Below are 13,318 nucleotides of genomic sequence, written 5' to 3'. Positions count from 1 at the left end.
CGTTTCAGACAGTCACACTGGAACTCAGATAGGAGCCAAAAAGTTTTTTGGCATATATTTTTTTGATTTCAAAATATTTGTGGCTGCCATGCAAGTGTATAGTTAGAAATTTATAGAAAGTGCAAACAAGTGACCAGAACACCGATGGATATACAGCTAGGCGCCATGCTGCACGTGTACAAGGGGGAGTGGGGTCTGCCGACCATTGATTTTGAATGTTTACGTGCCCTGGTAGGTTCAGTTGCATCATATCACACACGCGTATTATCTATCGCTATCAATGAATCAAACTCTTGCCATTTGTGTCGCAGTGTCTTCTGCGATTCACCCGCTGTCCCATGGACGTGGAAACGAATGCTAATCCCCTGCGCTCTGGAGCCGGAAAGTTGCCCTATCTGCAGATTGGCAATGACAAATTCGTGGGCTACAGTCAAATAAAGCGCGTGCTGGATCTTGAGGTAAGTGCACACCGAACGGCAACAGCAACAAAAACAAATGGCCATAAAACAATGCCGGGTGAACAAACTGTGGGATCTATTTATAAGCATTGGCGTATGGCGAATGGCGTATCGGATGAATCAAGCCGATGGATTTTTGCATTATTCACTTGTGCTCCTTCCTATCTGCCTTTCAGGGTTACCCGATTGATGCGCACTTAAACACCAAACAAAAGCATTTGTCCGCCACATATGCCAACTGGGTGTTCACCAATCTGCATGCCTACTACCACTACTTCCTCTATGGAGAGCCGTACAACTTTGACAAAACCACCCGTGGGCTGTATGCCAAGCGCACGCCATTCCCATTCAACTTTTACTATCCCTCGACGTATCAGCGCGAGGCGTGCGATGTGGTCCAGGTTATGGCCAGCTTCGATGTGAACGATAAGCTGGATAAGCACGAGTCAGAATATGTATGTATAGTTTTTGTGGCTTAAACTTGTTGCATTACGTGTAGCCTAATTGTTGGTTCTTTCAGCTTGTTTTGAATGCCAAAAAGTGCGTGAATTTGCTCTCCCGCAAGCTGGGCCGCAAGGTGTGGTTCTTCGGTGACACCTACAGCGAATTCGATGCGATTGTGTACAGCTATTTGGCCATAATCTTTAAGATCACACTGCCCAACAATCCGCTGCAGAATCACATTAAAGGCTGCCAGAATTTAGTTAATTTCATAAATCGCATCACCAAGGACATCTTCCGCAACGAGGGCTTCAGCTCCATCAAACCCACAAAGGCCGCGAATGGCACAGATGTGAATGTGGCGCATTCGGAGCATAAATTCCTCGAGTCTGACTGCAGTACAAAGATCGTGGCTGGCGTCGGTGCACTGTTGGCCATGGGTGCGTTTGCAGCATGGCGCGGTATATACAACCAGGTGGGGGTCATTGTCTTTTATTGTGTTATATATTCTAAATATTTAATCCTTTGCTGAAAACATTTATTAGTTTTGGTCCAGGGTTTTTATTTGGCTTCAGAAATTCTACTAAATTCACTCAAAATTCTCAGTTCCAATTCAAAATTTGATTTGCTTTTTCACCCCATTTGCAGCTAACAACGCGCTCCTCAACGGACTACGATGGCATAGACTACGACGATGATGATGCGGAGGAGGGCCTAGAATAATAGTGCTGCTCTCTATATAGTGATATATTTGCATATATCCGTAGAGTATATATATTTATAAAGTGTATAAAGGGGAGAAAGCACAAACAAAAATGTCCAACATCCAGTGAAAATATATATATAAGTAAACTACTATATATATATATGTGTACCTATAACTATACCTATGTATATGTGAATGTTTGAATTCGTTTTTAAACTGTCTGTGTAAAATAGCATTTTGAAGTCATCACGTTAGAGCGGAATAGAAAGGATAGCTAGCTAGGTGCAACGCTGCTGATGCTTTAATTGGATTGCAAAAATAAACATCTGAATGTCTAAATCGATACTGAACGGTATTATATTATGTAGTTAAGATCTTGTTCCCAACTGCTCTACGACGCGGAAAATTGATGCTCGACTCGAGACGCAAAAGTGAATGCTGCAAAAGAAAATTCTAGAGATTAGCTAATGGAGAGTCCCCACTACCGCCGCCCTACCGACTCCAGCCAGATTTATTATCTATTTCGGTTCTGATCCAGCAGCGAATCAAAGCAAAGAAATCCATTTCAAATTCGCGTCACAACGCTTTCGGTGTGGTTCTTGGTTGAGTTTTATTACAAGCTAAAGCTTAAACGTTAATTTCGAAAAGGTCGTCAATATGATAAATAGAGATGCTAGTAAATTCTACAATGGAATTGGTAGATGATGGATGTGGAGGCCCAAGCCGAAGCCGAAGCCAAAGCCACTCATGTCTTGAGTGCATCCTGTAGCTTCCGACGCGCCACACCGACGCGATCCTCCTGCTTTCGTATATCCTCCTCGGAAATGATGACTGCATGCATGAGCGGCTGTTCTGGGTTCATGAATGCCATCGCATTCTTGGTCAGTTCGGCTTTGGTCGAGCTCTGGCCATGCACGCCAGCATTGAGCATGTGCAGGGCTGTGGCCACCGACTGGAGGACTGTCTGTTCGTTGACATTTGGGCCGACAGTGCGTATGGTCTTGGGCAGTGATATATCGTCCAGCTCGTCGCCATTGTCGTGACAGGCACGCAGTCGCTCCAGCCTCTTCTCCCAGAACAACTGTTTGGGCTTCTCCTGGGCCCCATGCTTGGCATCGTGCTTCACCTTGCTGGGATCCTGGCTGTGGTTCCGAATCGCCGTCACCGGTTGCTTGAATATGGAGGCAGTCTGTCGTATGGGCGGCACCAGCGAGACATCAGTGCGTAGGGCTCGACTGTAAACGATTCCAAGAGAATATCATTAAGAAAATGCCCTCAGAAGCAACAACATTAAATACACATACAGCACACAAAAATAAACGTAAAGTATATAAGAGAAAGAACCATGCAGATTACTATTAAGAGAGAACTAACTATGGCACAGGTGGCACAGAGTTACAGCGATCAAATGCCAATTTCTAATTTTGGTTTTGCTTTTTCATTGTTTTCTTTCGAATTCAAATTCAAATTGTTTTTGCTGTAGACTTTGCGGCCTGGACAAAGGCTAAGGGCTACGGTAACAAGACGAGACACTCTTGCGCATGCACGAGCTTGGAGCCAAGTACTCTCCTCCGTCCACATCCACTTGGCTCTACCTGAGTTCCATCTGCTGTTGCTGGCGCAGATTAGTGGACGTTCCGCCAGCCGCTGTGGAGGATGATGCGCCTACTGTTGTTGGTGCTGCCGCTGCTGGTGTCGCTGTCGTTGATGCTGCTGTGCCGCCGCCACCGCTGCTGTTTGCCTGGGCCCTGGCATATTTCCGTTTCAGTGAAGCTCCAGCTCCAGCGCCTCCGGCGCCAATTGGCAGGGGCATGGCACTGCAGCGGTACAGCGATATCGATGGTGAGGGCAGCTGGCGCTGCTGCAGCTTCCCGGACTGGAAATCAAAGCTTCCAATGTCAAATACCTCGCCCCCCTGCTGCTTTCCTTCAAGTTTTTTTCCTGTTTGACTGTTTTGAGGACGGACACAGTTGTGGGTGGTGAGTGGTGTGGTGTGGTGGGGGTGTGGCAGATCATGTGTGTGTGTGTGTGTTGGTTTGTGTGTATGCATAGGCGTGTGTGTGTTTTTGGTGTGGGGGTGTATGCGGATGTAATAACAGAAAAGTAGTGAGAGTGATTAAACGTATATTCCGAGATTTACAACGTGCAGGGAGGGAGCTATGTGTCCGCCTGTCTGGAGATGGGGATTTTGCCGCAGCTTCTTTTACCTGTAATAGAAAACATCCACTTTATTGTTGTTGTTGCTGCCGCTGGTCGTGGTGGTGGTGCTACTGCTGCTGCCTCCCCGACTTTCGTCCCTCGTCCCGCTGCCAGCCCTTGGGCAGGACACTGCAGTCGACGCGTTTGCGTTCAATCGTTACACTCGGATTCATCTGCATGCTCCTGCAGCTAAATAACTAACAAATTCTTTGAATGCAGCGTCTGGGAAAACTATTTCAGTATTTTTACAGTACTGCATAACGTTGCAGTCCCCCCCTTCGAAGCGGTGACCAGTGCTGCCAACTTTTCATTACGAAAAAAAGCCGTTTCTGGCTTGGTCAAGAGACAAAAAAAGCTGAAAACGGTTTATGTTTATGTTATGTTATGTTTTTACAGTATTAACTCCATTAGAGCTCATCATACCTTATGCACAGAATGCTCTTGGTCGTATCGGTTTAAGTGAATTCCTAAATTAAAACTTAGCCGGATTAACATGGCTAAAAACCTGCCAACATTAAAGCGGAAAAAAGAGCAGCCGAATTTGGCAGCACTGGCGGTGACTCAACACTGGCCTGCAATCGATAACTTGCAGCTGAAGAAGAAAGAAGAAGACGTAGGCGACGTAAGAAATTTCTGAATTTTCATTTAAGTTGCTGCAATTTGGAAATGTAAGGAAGGTTCACACACCACACACACGCCACCGACAATCTGCCAAGAATCTGCAACAGTTGCCGCCAGCACGCGAACGCCACGGAAACAGGCAACGTATTCGAAACTTCATATCTGGGACAAGTGGCAGCTGCTGGGCTAGGCTAGCGAGAGATGTCTTCTTCGGCCATATTCGTGCTGGACGTAAAGGGCAAGGTGTTGATATCTCGAAATTATCGCGGTGACAACATCGACATGGCAGTCATAGATAAATTTATGCCGCTGCTGATGGAACGCGAGGAGGAGGGGCTCATCACGCCCATTCTACAGACGGCGGAGACGACGTTCGCATACATCAAGACGAACAACCTGTACATTGTGTCCACGACGCCGCGCAATAAGAACGTCAACATAGCCCTAGTGTTTGTATTTCTTCACAAAATTGCCCAGGTATTTGTGGAGTACTTCAAGGAGCTGGAAGAGGAGTCCATACGCGACAACTTTGTGATCATCTACGAGCTGCTCGATGAGCTGATCGACTTTGGCTATCCACAGACCACCGACTCAAAGATACTGCAGGAGTACATAACGCAGGAGGGCCACAAACTGGAACTGCAGCCCCGCATACCAGTGGCCGTCACAAATGCCGTCTCCTGGCGATCCGAGGGCATCAAGTATCGCAAAAATGAAGTATTTCTCGATGTGATCGAGTCCGTCAACCTGCTGGCCAATGCCAATGGCAATGTGCTGCGCAGCGAGATTGTGGGCGCCATCAAAATGCGCGTCTATCTGTCGGGTATGCCAGAGCTGCGGCTGGGCCTCAACGACAAGGTTCTGTTCGAGAGCACGGGCCGTGGCAAGTCCAAGTCCGTGGAGCTGGAGGATGTCAAGTTCCATCAGTGTGTACGTCTGTCGCGTTTCGAAAACGATCGCACAATCTCGTTCATTCCCCCGAGATGGAGAATTCGAGCTAATGTCCTATCGCCTTAACACGCATGTAAGTTGAGTAAAAGCCGGGGCAATCGATTCCAAACTAAGCCCAATCCCCTCTCCAAGCAGGTCAAGCCTCTGATATGGATTGAGTCGGTTATTGAGCGACACGCCCACTCACGGGTGGAGTACATGATCAAGGCGAAATCTCAGTTCAAGCGCCGATCAACGGCGAATAATGTGGAAATCGTTATACCCGTGCCGGCCGATGCGGATTCCCCCAAATTCAAGACGACCATTGGCAGCTGCAAGTATGCGCCCGAACAGAATGCCATTATATGGACGGTGAAATCGTTTCCGGGCGGCAAGGAGTATCTGATGCGCGCCCACTTTGGCCTGCCCAGTGTGGAGAGCGAGGAGAATACAGAGGGCAAGCCGCCGATACAGGTGCGCTTCGAAATACCATACTTTACCACATCGGGCATACAGGTGCGCTATCTGAAGATCATCGAGAAGAGCGGCTACCAGGCTCTGCCCTGGGTGCGGTATATAACGCAGAACGGGGACTACCAGCTGCGCACCAATTGAGCGGGGCAAGGCAACATCCACCCACATCATTCCAGCCAAGCAGCTTCACGCGATAGAGATGTCCTTTTGTTTTCGTAGTCTTTAGATAGCTTCTTCACCTTCACCTTCACAGCCAGCCAGCCGCCGAGTTATGCGTTGCTTTAAGTCAAAAATCATATATATATATATATTTTTGTGTATTTGTATTTTGTATTGTTTTCAGTATATGTATATTGTATGTAAAATCAGAGCTAATAAATTTTAACACCTTTTCGTAACACCTGCACAGGGGATGGAGTCATAGTACTAGAGTAACAATTTAATTGAATTGTGGGCTCAACCCACACACAGAAAAACAGAATTTGTCTAAACGTTTGCTTAATCATAATAAATGCACTTTCGTTGGAGTCTCTCGATTTTGATTGTTCGCACTAGACCTCTGCAGATCTACTGCTTAAAGTCCTTCAATGGATAGCTATCCCTGTGCGCTTCTATATGCTGCTGCAGCTCGCGCTGCTGCTCCACCAAATGCTCGGGCATCTCGGCGTACACACCCTCGAACATCTCCTTCCAGTTGGGCTTCAGCTTCTTCTCGGACACGGCAATCTGCTTGAGCACCTTCTGGCGCACTTCCTTGATGTACGCGGTTTCCTCGGCCTCATCGAACCAGCCCTTGTGCACCATGTACCGCTTTAGCTTCGAAATCGGATGCTCCAGGGAGTTCCAAACCTCGATTTCCTCCGACGATCGATAGGCTGTACTGTCGTCCGAGGTGGAGTGATGTCCCACACGATAGGCCAAGGCTTCAAACACCACCGGCTTGTTCTCACGCAGCACATACTCGCGCGCCTCCTTCATGGCATTGTAAACGGCAAAGACATCGGTGCCATCCACACGAATGGTGGCGATGCCATAGCCCATGGGACCGCGTCCAGCAATGCCATCGCCTCGGTATTGCTCATGGGAGGGCGTCGATATGGCAAAGCCATTGTTGCGACTGCATTGGGACGAGCGAAGGGTTACTGGGTGATCTGTGTGTAATCATTCTACTTACCAAAAGAGAATCACCGGACAATTCAGCGTGGCAGCGAAATTGAAAGCCGCATGAGCATCTCCCTCCGAAGCAGCTCCCTCGCCAAAGTAGCAAACCACACAGGCATCGTTGTTCGGTCGCATCTTCATCGCATAGGCGGCGCCCACGGCCTGTGGCATTTGAGTGGCTGTAAACCGATAAATATGGGTTCAAGATTGCATGGGATCAATGAGAATTAATGGCTTACACAGCGGACTGGAGATGGTGACAAAGTTCAGCTCCCTGGAGCCATAATGCACGGGCATTTGCTTGCCGCGACCCAAGTCATCTACGTTGCCATAGCACTGATCGATGAACTGATCGATGCGAAAGCCACGCCAGACCAGCACGCCCGCCTCACGATATTGGCCATAGATGAGATCCCTCATCTCCAAGGCGGCGGCACTGCCAATGTGAGAAGCCTCCTCGCCAAAATTGGTCATGTAGAAGGATATGCGTCCCTGGCGCTGCGATTCATACAGGATTTTGTCCATGGTATTCAGCAGCAGCATGTCGCGGAACATCTTCTCCACCACATCACGGCCCAGCTGGGGATCTTGCGTTTCATCGGCAATGAAACCGTCCCGATCCATGACGCGGTATATGGGTATGGGCGCATAGTCCTCCGGCATATTCAACTTCAATTTACTCACAAACGGGGCCTTGGCTCCAGGAAAATTGGCGTAATCATTTGGCGGCTCTGAGCTGTAGGTTCGTTGCTGCCGCATTAGGGATCCAACAACCTGAAGATCGACGCATTGAAAACAAATAAAGATCGTTGATCAAATCGAAATACTCACCGCTTTGAGATTTTGCTGTCTCCTCCCCGCTGCATTCAACAGTTTGACTGATTTGCGCAGGAATGACATGGTACAATAAGTATCTAAAGTTATTAAATGCAACAGGTTACAATAAATAGTTCGAGTTCAGCTGCGCGTGCAGGTCCAGTCCAGCTGATTACGCAATAGGAGACAATAACAATAACAACGCGTGTCAGGGCTGCCAATATTTGTGTGTGAAATAAAGCTAGATTAATTTAACAACCATAAAACAAGCTGGAAAACTAATGTTAATTATTATTATTTTTATTTTTTTAATACGGCTGCAGTTTAGTCGTTTATCCTTAGATTTTAATACACACAACGCCTACAATAAAAAGCCAAGAATATTGCAATTTTTTCCCGCCATCAAAAAAGCTAGCTTGTTTGCACTAACTTGACATGTCAGCGGTCGAGGAGCAGCAATTCTGGGTGGCGATTGGAATTTTAATCAAAAACTATCATGCCCTTAATAAAAAGATATTCGGAGTGGTCATCACCCAAGTTCAAAAGCAGCAAGATGAGCAGCTATGTGATTCCACACAAGATGAGCTGGAGATGACCCTGAGGGAGCAGCCGGAGAGACGCACGTGCAAAGGTTTCAGGATTGGCTTCAAATTGCTGCCCAAGAAACTAAAAGAAAACATACTGGCCACCGGATTTGTAGGTGAGACGATCGACACATTCAATTATCTATTATTTTTATTTTTAAATGTATTGACAGACTTTCAGGAACGCCACTACAAGTGCCTGTTTGCCAGCGATGATTTTGAAAACTTTTCGGTGCGGCTCAATGGCGGCCAGTTAGAAGTGGAGTCTAAGCAGACAGAATGGCAGGAATTTTCACTTAAATCCAAGCTGCTAAGCTGGTCGCAAAGTAAACAAGACGATACCAAGGTTAAGTCGCTCGGCCTGGTCAATGTGGAGAAGTACAATGATTTGTATAAAGAGCTGAAACAGAAGCATGCCCAGCGCCTGCTGCAGTACTGGCAGACGGCACAAGAGTCCACAGATCCGCTAAAGTTCATATACGAGGATCTGGCCATAGCAGCGTACCTGATTGTCCTGTGGGCTCAGACGCAAACAGAGCCCAAGGCTTTTGCCGATCTGGGCTGTGGCAATGGCCTGCTTGTGCACATTCTCAATGCCGAGGGCTACAAAGGCTATGGCTATGATATACGGAAACGCAAGCTGTGGTCCCTCTATCCGGAGGAAACTAGCTCGAACCTGATTGAACAGGCAGTGGAGCCGAATAGCTTTGGCTTGGATTTTCCAGACATTGACTGGCTGATTGGTAACCATTCCGATGAGCTCTCCCCCTGGCTGCCTGTGCTGGCGGGGCGCCTGGGCACGCATTTCTTTCTCTTACCCTGCTGTCCGTACGAGTTGAGCGGGGCCAAGTTCCAGCGACGAAACACTAGCATAAGTGCCTATCAGGACTTTTTCCATTATGTTTTAACGGTGTCCGAGCAGTGTGGCTTCGAGACGCTTCAGGATCGCCTGAAAATACCAAGCACCAAGCGCTTGGCATTGCTGGGCCTCAAACGGACCACAAGGGATACGCAAAATCTGGAGCATTTTGTTCAGGAAGAGCTGCAAAAGTACAAAATAGGCGATCCGAACGACGAGACGATCACCATAAAGCTGCGCGAGAAGGAGGAAAGGGTACGGAATTGCACTCAAGTGGATAGATGCATTATCGATGGCCTGGTGCTAAAGATCTTTCGCTTGCTGCTTGCCAGCCACGAGGACAGTTGGTCCGGCCGTCTGTCCATGCGACAGATTGCTCAGACTCTGACCAAAGAGGAGCTGAGCGGCATCAAGGCAGAGTGTGGTGGCATTAAGACGTTGCTGAGGAACAAACACGAGGTATTTCAGTTCTGTGGCGGTGATCTGTTCGGCATACGCAAACCCCAGACGACTGCAGTGCCACATCCCCGCCTGACCACCAAGAAGCGAGACTGCTTCTTCAAGCTCCATCATCCGTTGGGCTGTCCCCTGGACGATGCAGAGTGCACCTTCATACACTAGCTAAGGGCCGGAGAGGATGGCTATTGTATAATTTATTTATTTTGTGCCGCCTCTATGCTCAGCGCACTTAAATTGTTCCGATTATAATGTGAAATAAATTGAAGCTTGTGTTTTATATGTATGTATAAAGTAGAAATCGCGTGTCCAATGTACATCTAGGGATCCCTCTTTAGCGGGAGCTGTCCGAGCTGTTGCTGCGACGTCGACGACGAATGGGGGACCGGGAGCGACGGCGTGGTGAACGATTCCTGTTGCGGTTTGGAGGCGATGGCCGACGTCCGCCGCCACCACGATTATTGAATCGATTGAATTGCGGCGGGGAACGCCAGCGGTTGCCCTGCGGCCGTCGCATCGGTGGCGAGGGTCGACGCATGGGTGGGCGCTGCTTGGGTATGATAACGGGCGACACGGTTATCTCCTGGCCATCCACCTGGCCGCCATCCATGTGCTTCATGGCACTCTCACAGTCCTCGGCGGTGCCATACTCCACGTAGGCCATGCCACGTCCGAAAGTGGGATGGTAGCGATCGGTCGGAAACTCGACGGTCTTCACATCCCCAAAGCTGCTGAAGATCTCAAATACATGATCCTTGGTCACGTTGCGGGTCAGTCGACCGACATGGATGCGCACCGGCTTCGGTGTGGGCGAGCGTGTACGGGTGCGGGAACGTGTGCGCTCGCGTCTCTTCGGCGGCGGAGTCCTGTCTACCGAGGCACGTCCACGACGCCGTGGCGACCGCGAGCGACTGGCCGAGCGGGATCTCTCTCGCTTCACATTGTTGCTGTCGCCGCCACCCACTGCTCCTCCTCTGTCATTGGAGCTAGCACGACGGGCACGATCCCTGGACCGGCTGCGTCGCTCTCGCTCCCGTTCGGGCTCCTTGCGTGCCTTGGTGCTGCTGGGCTGTGGAGATTTCGATGTGCGACGCGGTGACCGTGATCGCGTACGCGACTTCTCTTTGTCTTTATCCTTGCCACCCGCGGCGCCACCACCACCAGCTGCACCGCGACGACGGTTCTTCTCGCTGCGATCCGAGTCACTGGACGACGACGAGGAGGAGCTCGACGAATCACTGGAACTGCTCGAGCTGGAGCGGGACCCACTGCCAGAGCTGCTGCGCGACGAACTGCTGTCAGATGAACTGGAATTATCATTTACATACATTTTTGGTGACATGTTTTTTTTTCCAGTTATGCCGGCTGTCAATTTGTGCAAATATTGTGTCTGTGTGTGTGTGTTTGGGGATTACCTTCTGCTGGAGTCGCTGCTAGAGGAGGCGGAACCACGGCGTTTGCGTTCGCGCTCCCTGCGCGAAGAGTTGCTGGTGGCTGCCTTGCCCTCCTTCTCTTTGGTGTCCTTCTCTTTGACATCCTTTTCCTTTTCACCCTCGCCGGCGGGACTCTGGGCACGCGCCCTAATTTTTGGACAAGAATCCGACATGTTTCAATAAGACACCACGCAACTGGCCACTGCTACTCACATGTTTGTTTTAGATTTCAGTTTCAGAGCACTTAAACGCGGCAGCAATCTCTGTACGAATCGCTACCAGTTTTAATTAATAAAATATTTTTTTTACGGTGCGCGTCCGTCAAAATGGTTGTTTTCGATAAAATATACCTGCAAAATATACCGAAATATAGCATTGCATTTTCCAAATATACCGTAAAGGTTGTTTTCGATCAAATATACCAGCAAAATATACCGTAAATATACTGACGGACACGACAATATGCGTTGATATTCCTCGATTTCGTTCTTCGGTTTAAAATTACTAGCTAGTTGGCCCTCTCAGCCCTAAACAAATAATTTTATCCAATTCCTCAATAAATTTTGTCCAGGATTGGCTAGTTTTTAGAACTCATTTTATTGTATTGTTTACATAATATGGTTCAAACAAAAACGGCCAAAGCATAAAACATAAGTGTGAACTCCGGTCACATTCCGTCATTGTTGCTGGTAAACAATGTCCGTATGGACATTTGTATACCCTATTTCCTTTAATTAATGTGAAATTTGTTGTTACAAGCTGCTTTGAAACATTTATGTTAAATTTGTCTTAGATTGCCAGGTATTTTCCTTATTAATGCATATGTTTTGTGTTTTATAAATACATTTATCCCGGTTCTGATATTGGTACCCGTGAGCTGCAAAATTTCGTTAATGTCTTTAAAAGAGAGACTGATAAGTTTCTGCATTAATTGGAGCCTGAGATTACAAAAAAATTATTACTGTTCTATAATATCTATTTTCGCAAGGTATGCAGATTGTTGCTCATTCCGTGCCAAAGTTGCACAACAATGCTGTTAGTTCATTTCCCCATGTATGGAACGTCGCAACATTTAATCCGTTAGGAACATGCGGCTCACACCACGAAAAAGAGGGGAAAGTCTCCACGAAAGCGCTATTTTCACCTCGAAAAAGAGAGCAATTTTTGAAAAACCAACACGATTTGAGAGCGAAAATCTTGGTATTTTTTGTGCGCTAAACGGAGTTTGCCGCTCATTTGAAAATGGTATTTTGATGACAAAGTCGATGTTTACATGGTAACTACACGCTAACTACACATTTGCTACATATCAACGAAGTAAGGCACTTTGTATACCCAATTGGAAAATTGCCTGTACTCCAATTGGAATACAGCAGCTTGAGCTGCTTTGAAACCTCAGTAAGAATAAATTTACTCGTATTGGCATGTTTCACTTTCTAAGAATAATATTTGTGTTTGGGGGTGTATTCAACTTAATCTCTAGTCGTTTTATTACGGATTTTGAAACCAACCGAAAGAGGGTTTCGGTGTCCGCGTCACTAAGATTTGGAACTCGGACTGCTTAAAAGATACAGTTACGTATCCCAAGCAACCATTACGGATTACCAAAATCCCCATTGAGCATAAGGTCGTCATAACCCAATTGAACTTCCATTGAACAGCCGTCAAACGGCACCGGCTGCTGCTGCTGCTGCTCTGCGTGGGCTGGCCATTTTTGGAGCATTTTTCAATGAATTAATTGAATTTGGACATTGTGTATCCATATGTTGGTTACATTTAAGGACTTGCTGCACATTGCAGTCATTCTTAATGCGAATATTATTTGAGGCCCAACGATCTGTTGCAGTTGCGGCACAGCGTTTTCCCACCGGTTGCCTCGATCTCTGTGTGTGTCAGTGCACTTCCTTGGTATGTTTTCTATTCATTCCAACACTTAAACTGACATTAGCCGCCAGCCATGTGGTAGAACGCTTCTTCTAATGCACAAATAATTGCAGAAGATGCTTCTGCTGCTGTTGCAGTGTCAGGTAGCCCCCGACAGTTCTGTGCAGCTCTTTCAGCTGATTGCTCAATCTCAATGAAATATGATTAAATAAATAATTGTTGCTTTAATTCAGTTTTGCTTCTCACAAAATAGTTGGGGGTCTGTCTGTCCGTCTTCCGCTGGTAATGGAGCCGCC

The 13,318-nt window shown here is 47.5% G+C and overlaps 6 protein-coding genes across 10 annotated transcripts; 3 read left to right on the top strand and 3 right to left on the bottom strand.

The window, feature by feature from the left end:
* Positions 1-11: 11 nt before the first annotated feature.
* On the top strand, positions 12-1,722 carry LOC111069937 (metaxin-1 homolog). Of its 2 annotated transcripts, none has more exons than XM_022360178.2 (5): positions 12-231; positions 312-458; positions 635-913; positions 979-1,374; positions 1,445-1,639. In XM_022360178.2, the coding sequence occupies exons 1-5, from the start codon at positions 145-147 to the stop codon at positions 1,484-1,486; spliced, it is 951 nt and encodes a 316-aa protein (XP_022215870.1). In that variant the 5' UTR covers positions 12-144; the 3' UTR covers positions 1,487-1,639. The 2 variants fall into 2 exon arrangements, with proteins under 2 accessions (XP_022215870.1, XP_022215869.1); XM_022360177.2 differs by having other exon boundaries at positions 13-231; positions 1,548-1,722.
* A 453-nt stretch (positions 1,723-2,175) lies between these two features.
* Positions 2,176-4,083, bottom strand: LOC111069935 (methyl-CpG-binding domain protein 2). Its single transcript, XM_022360175.2, is given in 4 exon segments — positions 2,176-2,840; positions 3,201-3,554; positions 3,813-3,887; positions 3,889-4,083. Coding segments are annotated over 4 exon segments (1,014 nt in total). The 5' UTR covers positions 3,984-4,083; the 3' UTR covers positions 2,176-2,350.
* A 295-nt stretch (positions 4,084-4,378) lies between these two features.
* Positions 4,379-6,235, top strand: LOC111069934 (AP-1 complex subunit mu-1). The gene is given in 3 exon segments (XM_022360174.2): positions 4,379-5,406; positions 5,408-5,449; positions 5,512-6,235. Coding segments are annotated over 3 exon segments (1,281 nt in total). The 5' UTR covers positions 4,379-4,626; the 3' UTR covers positions 5,971-6,235.
* LOC111069933 (2-oxoisovalerate dehydrogenase subunit alpha, mitochondrial) lies at positions 6,132-7,992 on the bottom strand. Of its 2 annotated transcripts, XM_022360173.2 has the most exons (4): positions 7,822-7,992; positions 7,230-7,764; positions 7,004-7,169; positions 6,132-6,946 (listed from the first exon to the last, which is right to left on the bottom strand). In XM_022360173.2, exons 1-4 carry the CDS (start codon positions 7,888-7,890, stop codon positions 6,397-6,399), a joined length of 1,320 nt encoding a protein of 439 aa, XP_022215865.2. In that variant the 5' UTR covers positions 7,891-7,992; the 3' UTR covers positions 6,132-6,396. The 2 variants fall into 2 exon arrangements, with proteins under 2 accessions (XP_022215865.2, XP_041450861.1); XM_041594927.1 differs by lacking the exon at positions 7,822-7,992 and having other exon boundaries at positions 7,230-7,774.
* A 206-nt stretch (positions 7,993-8,198) lies between these two features.
* LOC111070131 (probable tRNA (uracil-O(2)-)-methyltransferase) lies at positions 8,199-9,988 on the top strand. The gene has a single exon (XM_041594926.1). The coding sequence runs from the start codon at positions 8,242-8,244 to the stop codon at positions 9,868-9,870; it is 1,629 nt and encodes a 542-aa protein (XP_041450860.1). The 5' UTR covers positions 8,199-8,241; the 3' UTR covers positions 9,871-9,988.
* Positions 9,892-11,485, bottom strand: LOC111070132 (RNA-binding protein with serine-rich domain 1-B). Of its 3 annotated transcripts, none has more exons than XM_022360464.2 (3): positions 11,352-11,485; positions 11,121-11,285; positions 9,892-11,012 (listed from the first exon to the last, which is right to left on the bottom strand). In XM_022360464.2, coding segments are annotated over exons 1-3 (1,140 nt in total). In that variant the 5' UTR covers positions 11,354-11,485; the 3' UTR covers positions 9,892-10,039. The 3 variants fall into 3 exon arrangements, with proteins under 3 accessions (XP_022216156.1, XP_022216157.1, XP_022216158.1); XM_022360465.2 differs by having other exon boundaries at positions 9,892-11,000; XM_022360466.2 differs by having other exon boundaries at positions 9,892-10,997.
* Between the last annotated feature and the right edge of the window lie 1,833 nt (positions 11,486-13,318).

This window comes from Drosophila obscura, unplaced genomic scaffold, assembly GCF_018151105.1.
Source record: "Drosophila obscura isolate BZ-5 IFL unplaced genomic scaffold, ASM1815110v1 contig_4, whole genome shotgun sequence".
Classification (NCBI taxonomy): domain Eukaryota; kingdom Metazoa; phylum Arthropoda; class Insecta; order Diptera; family Drosophilidae; genus Drosophila; species Drosophila obscura.
Note: the sequence above shows the minus strand (reverse complement) of the source record. Positions and strands in the feature narration are given on the sequence as shown.

What these genes read in the sequence shown, in the direction of transcription:
- LOC111070131 (XM_041594926.1), top strand. Translation starts at nt 8,242, where the DNA reads ATGTCAGCGGTCGAGGAGCAGCAATTCTGGGTGGCGATTGGAATTTTA.
- LOC111070132 (XM_022360464.2), bottom strand. An exon ending in AGCAGCGACTCCAGCAGAAG is followed by an intron (nt 11,013 to 11,120) that starts GTAATCCCCAAA and finishes TGATAATTCCAG; the next exon opens with TTCATCTGACAGCAGTTCGT.
- LOC111069933 (XM_022360173.2), bottom strand. Translation starts at nt 7,890, where the DNA reads ATGTCATTCCTGCGCAAATCAGTCAAACTGTTGAATGCAGCGGGGAGG. An exon ending in CACCATCTCCAGTCCGCTGT is followed by an intron (nt 7,170 to 7,229) that starts GTAAGCCATTAA and finishes ATCGGTTTACAG; the next exon opens with CCACTCAAATGCCACAGGCC. An exon ending in TGTCCGGTGATTCTCTTTTG is followed by an intron (nt 6,947 to 7,003) that starts GTAAGTAGAATG and finishes GTCCCAATGCAG; the next exon opens with TCGCAACAATGGCTTTGCCA.
- LOC111069937 (XM_022360177.2), top strand. Translation starts at nt 145, where the DNA reads ATGGATATACAGCTAGGCGCCATGCTGCACGTGTACAAGGGGGAGTGG. An exon ending in TTGAATGTTTACGTGCCCTG is followed by an intron (nt 232 to 311) that starts GTAGGTTCAGTT and finishes TTTGTGTCGCAG; the next exon opens with TGTCTTCTGCGATTCACCCG. An exon ending in GGCGCGGTATATACAACCAG is followed by an intron (nt 1,375 to 1,547) that starts GTGGGGGTCATT and finishes CCCCATTTGCAG; the next exon opens with CTAACAACGCGCTCCTCAAC.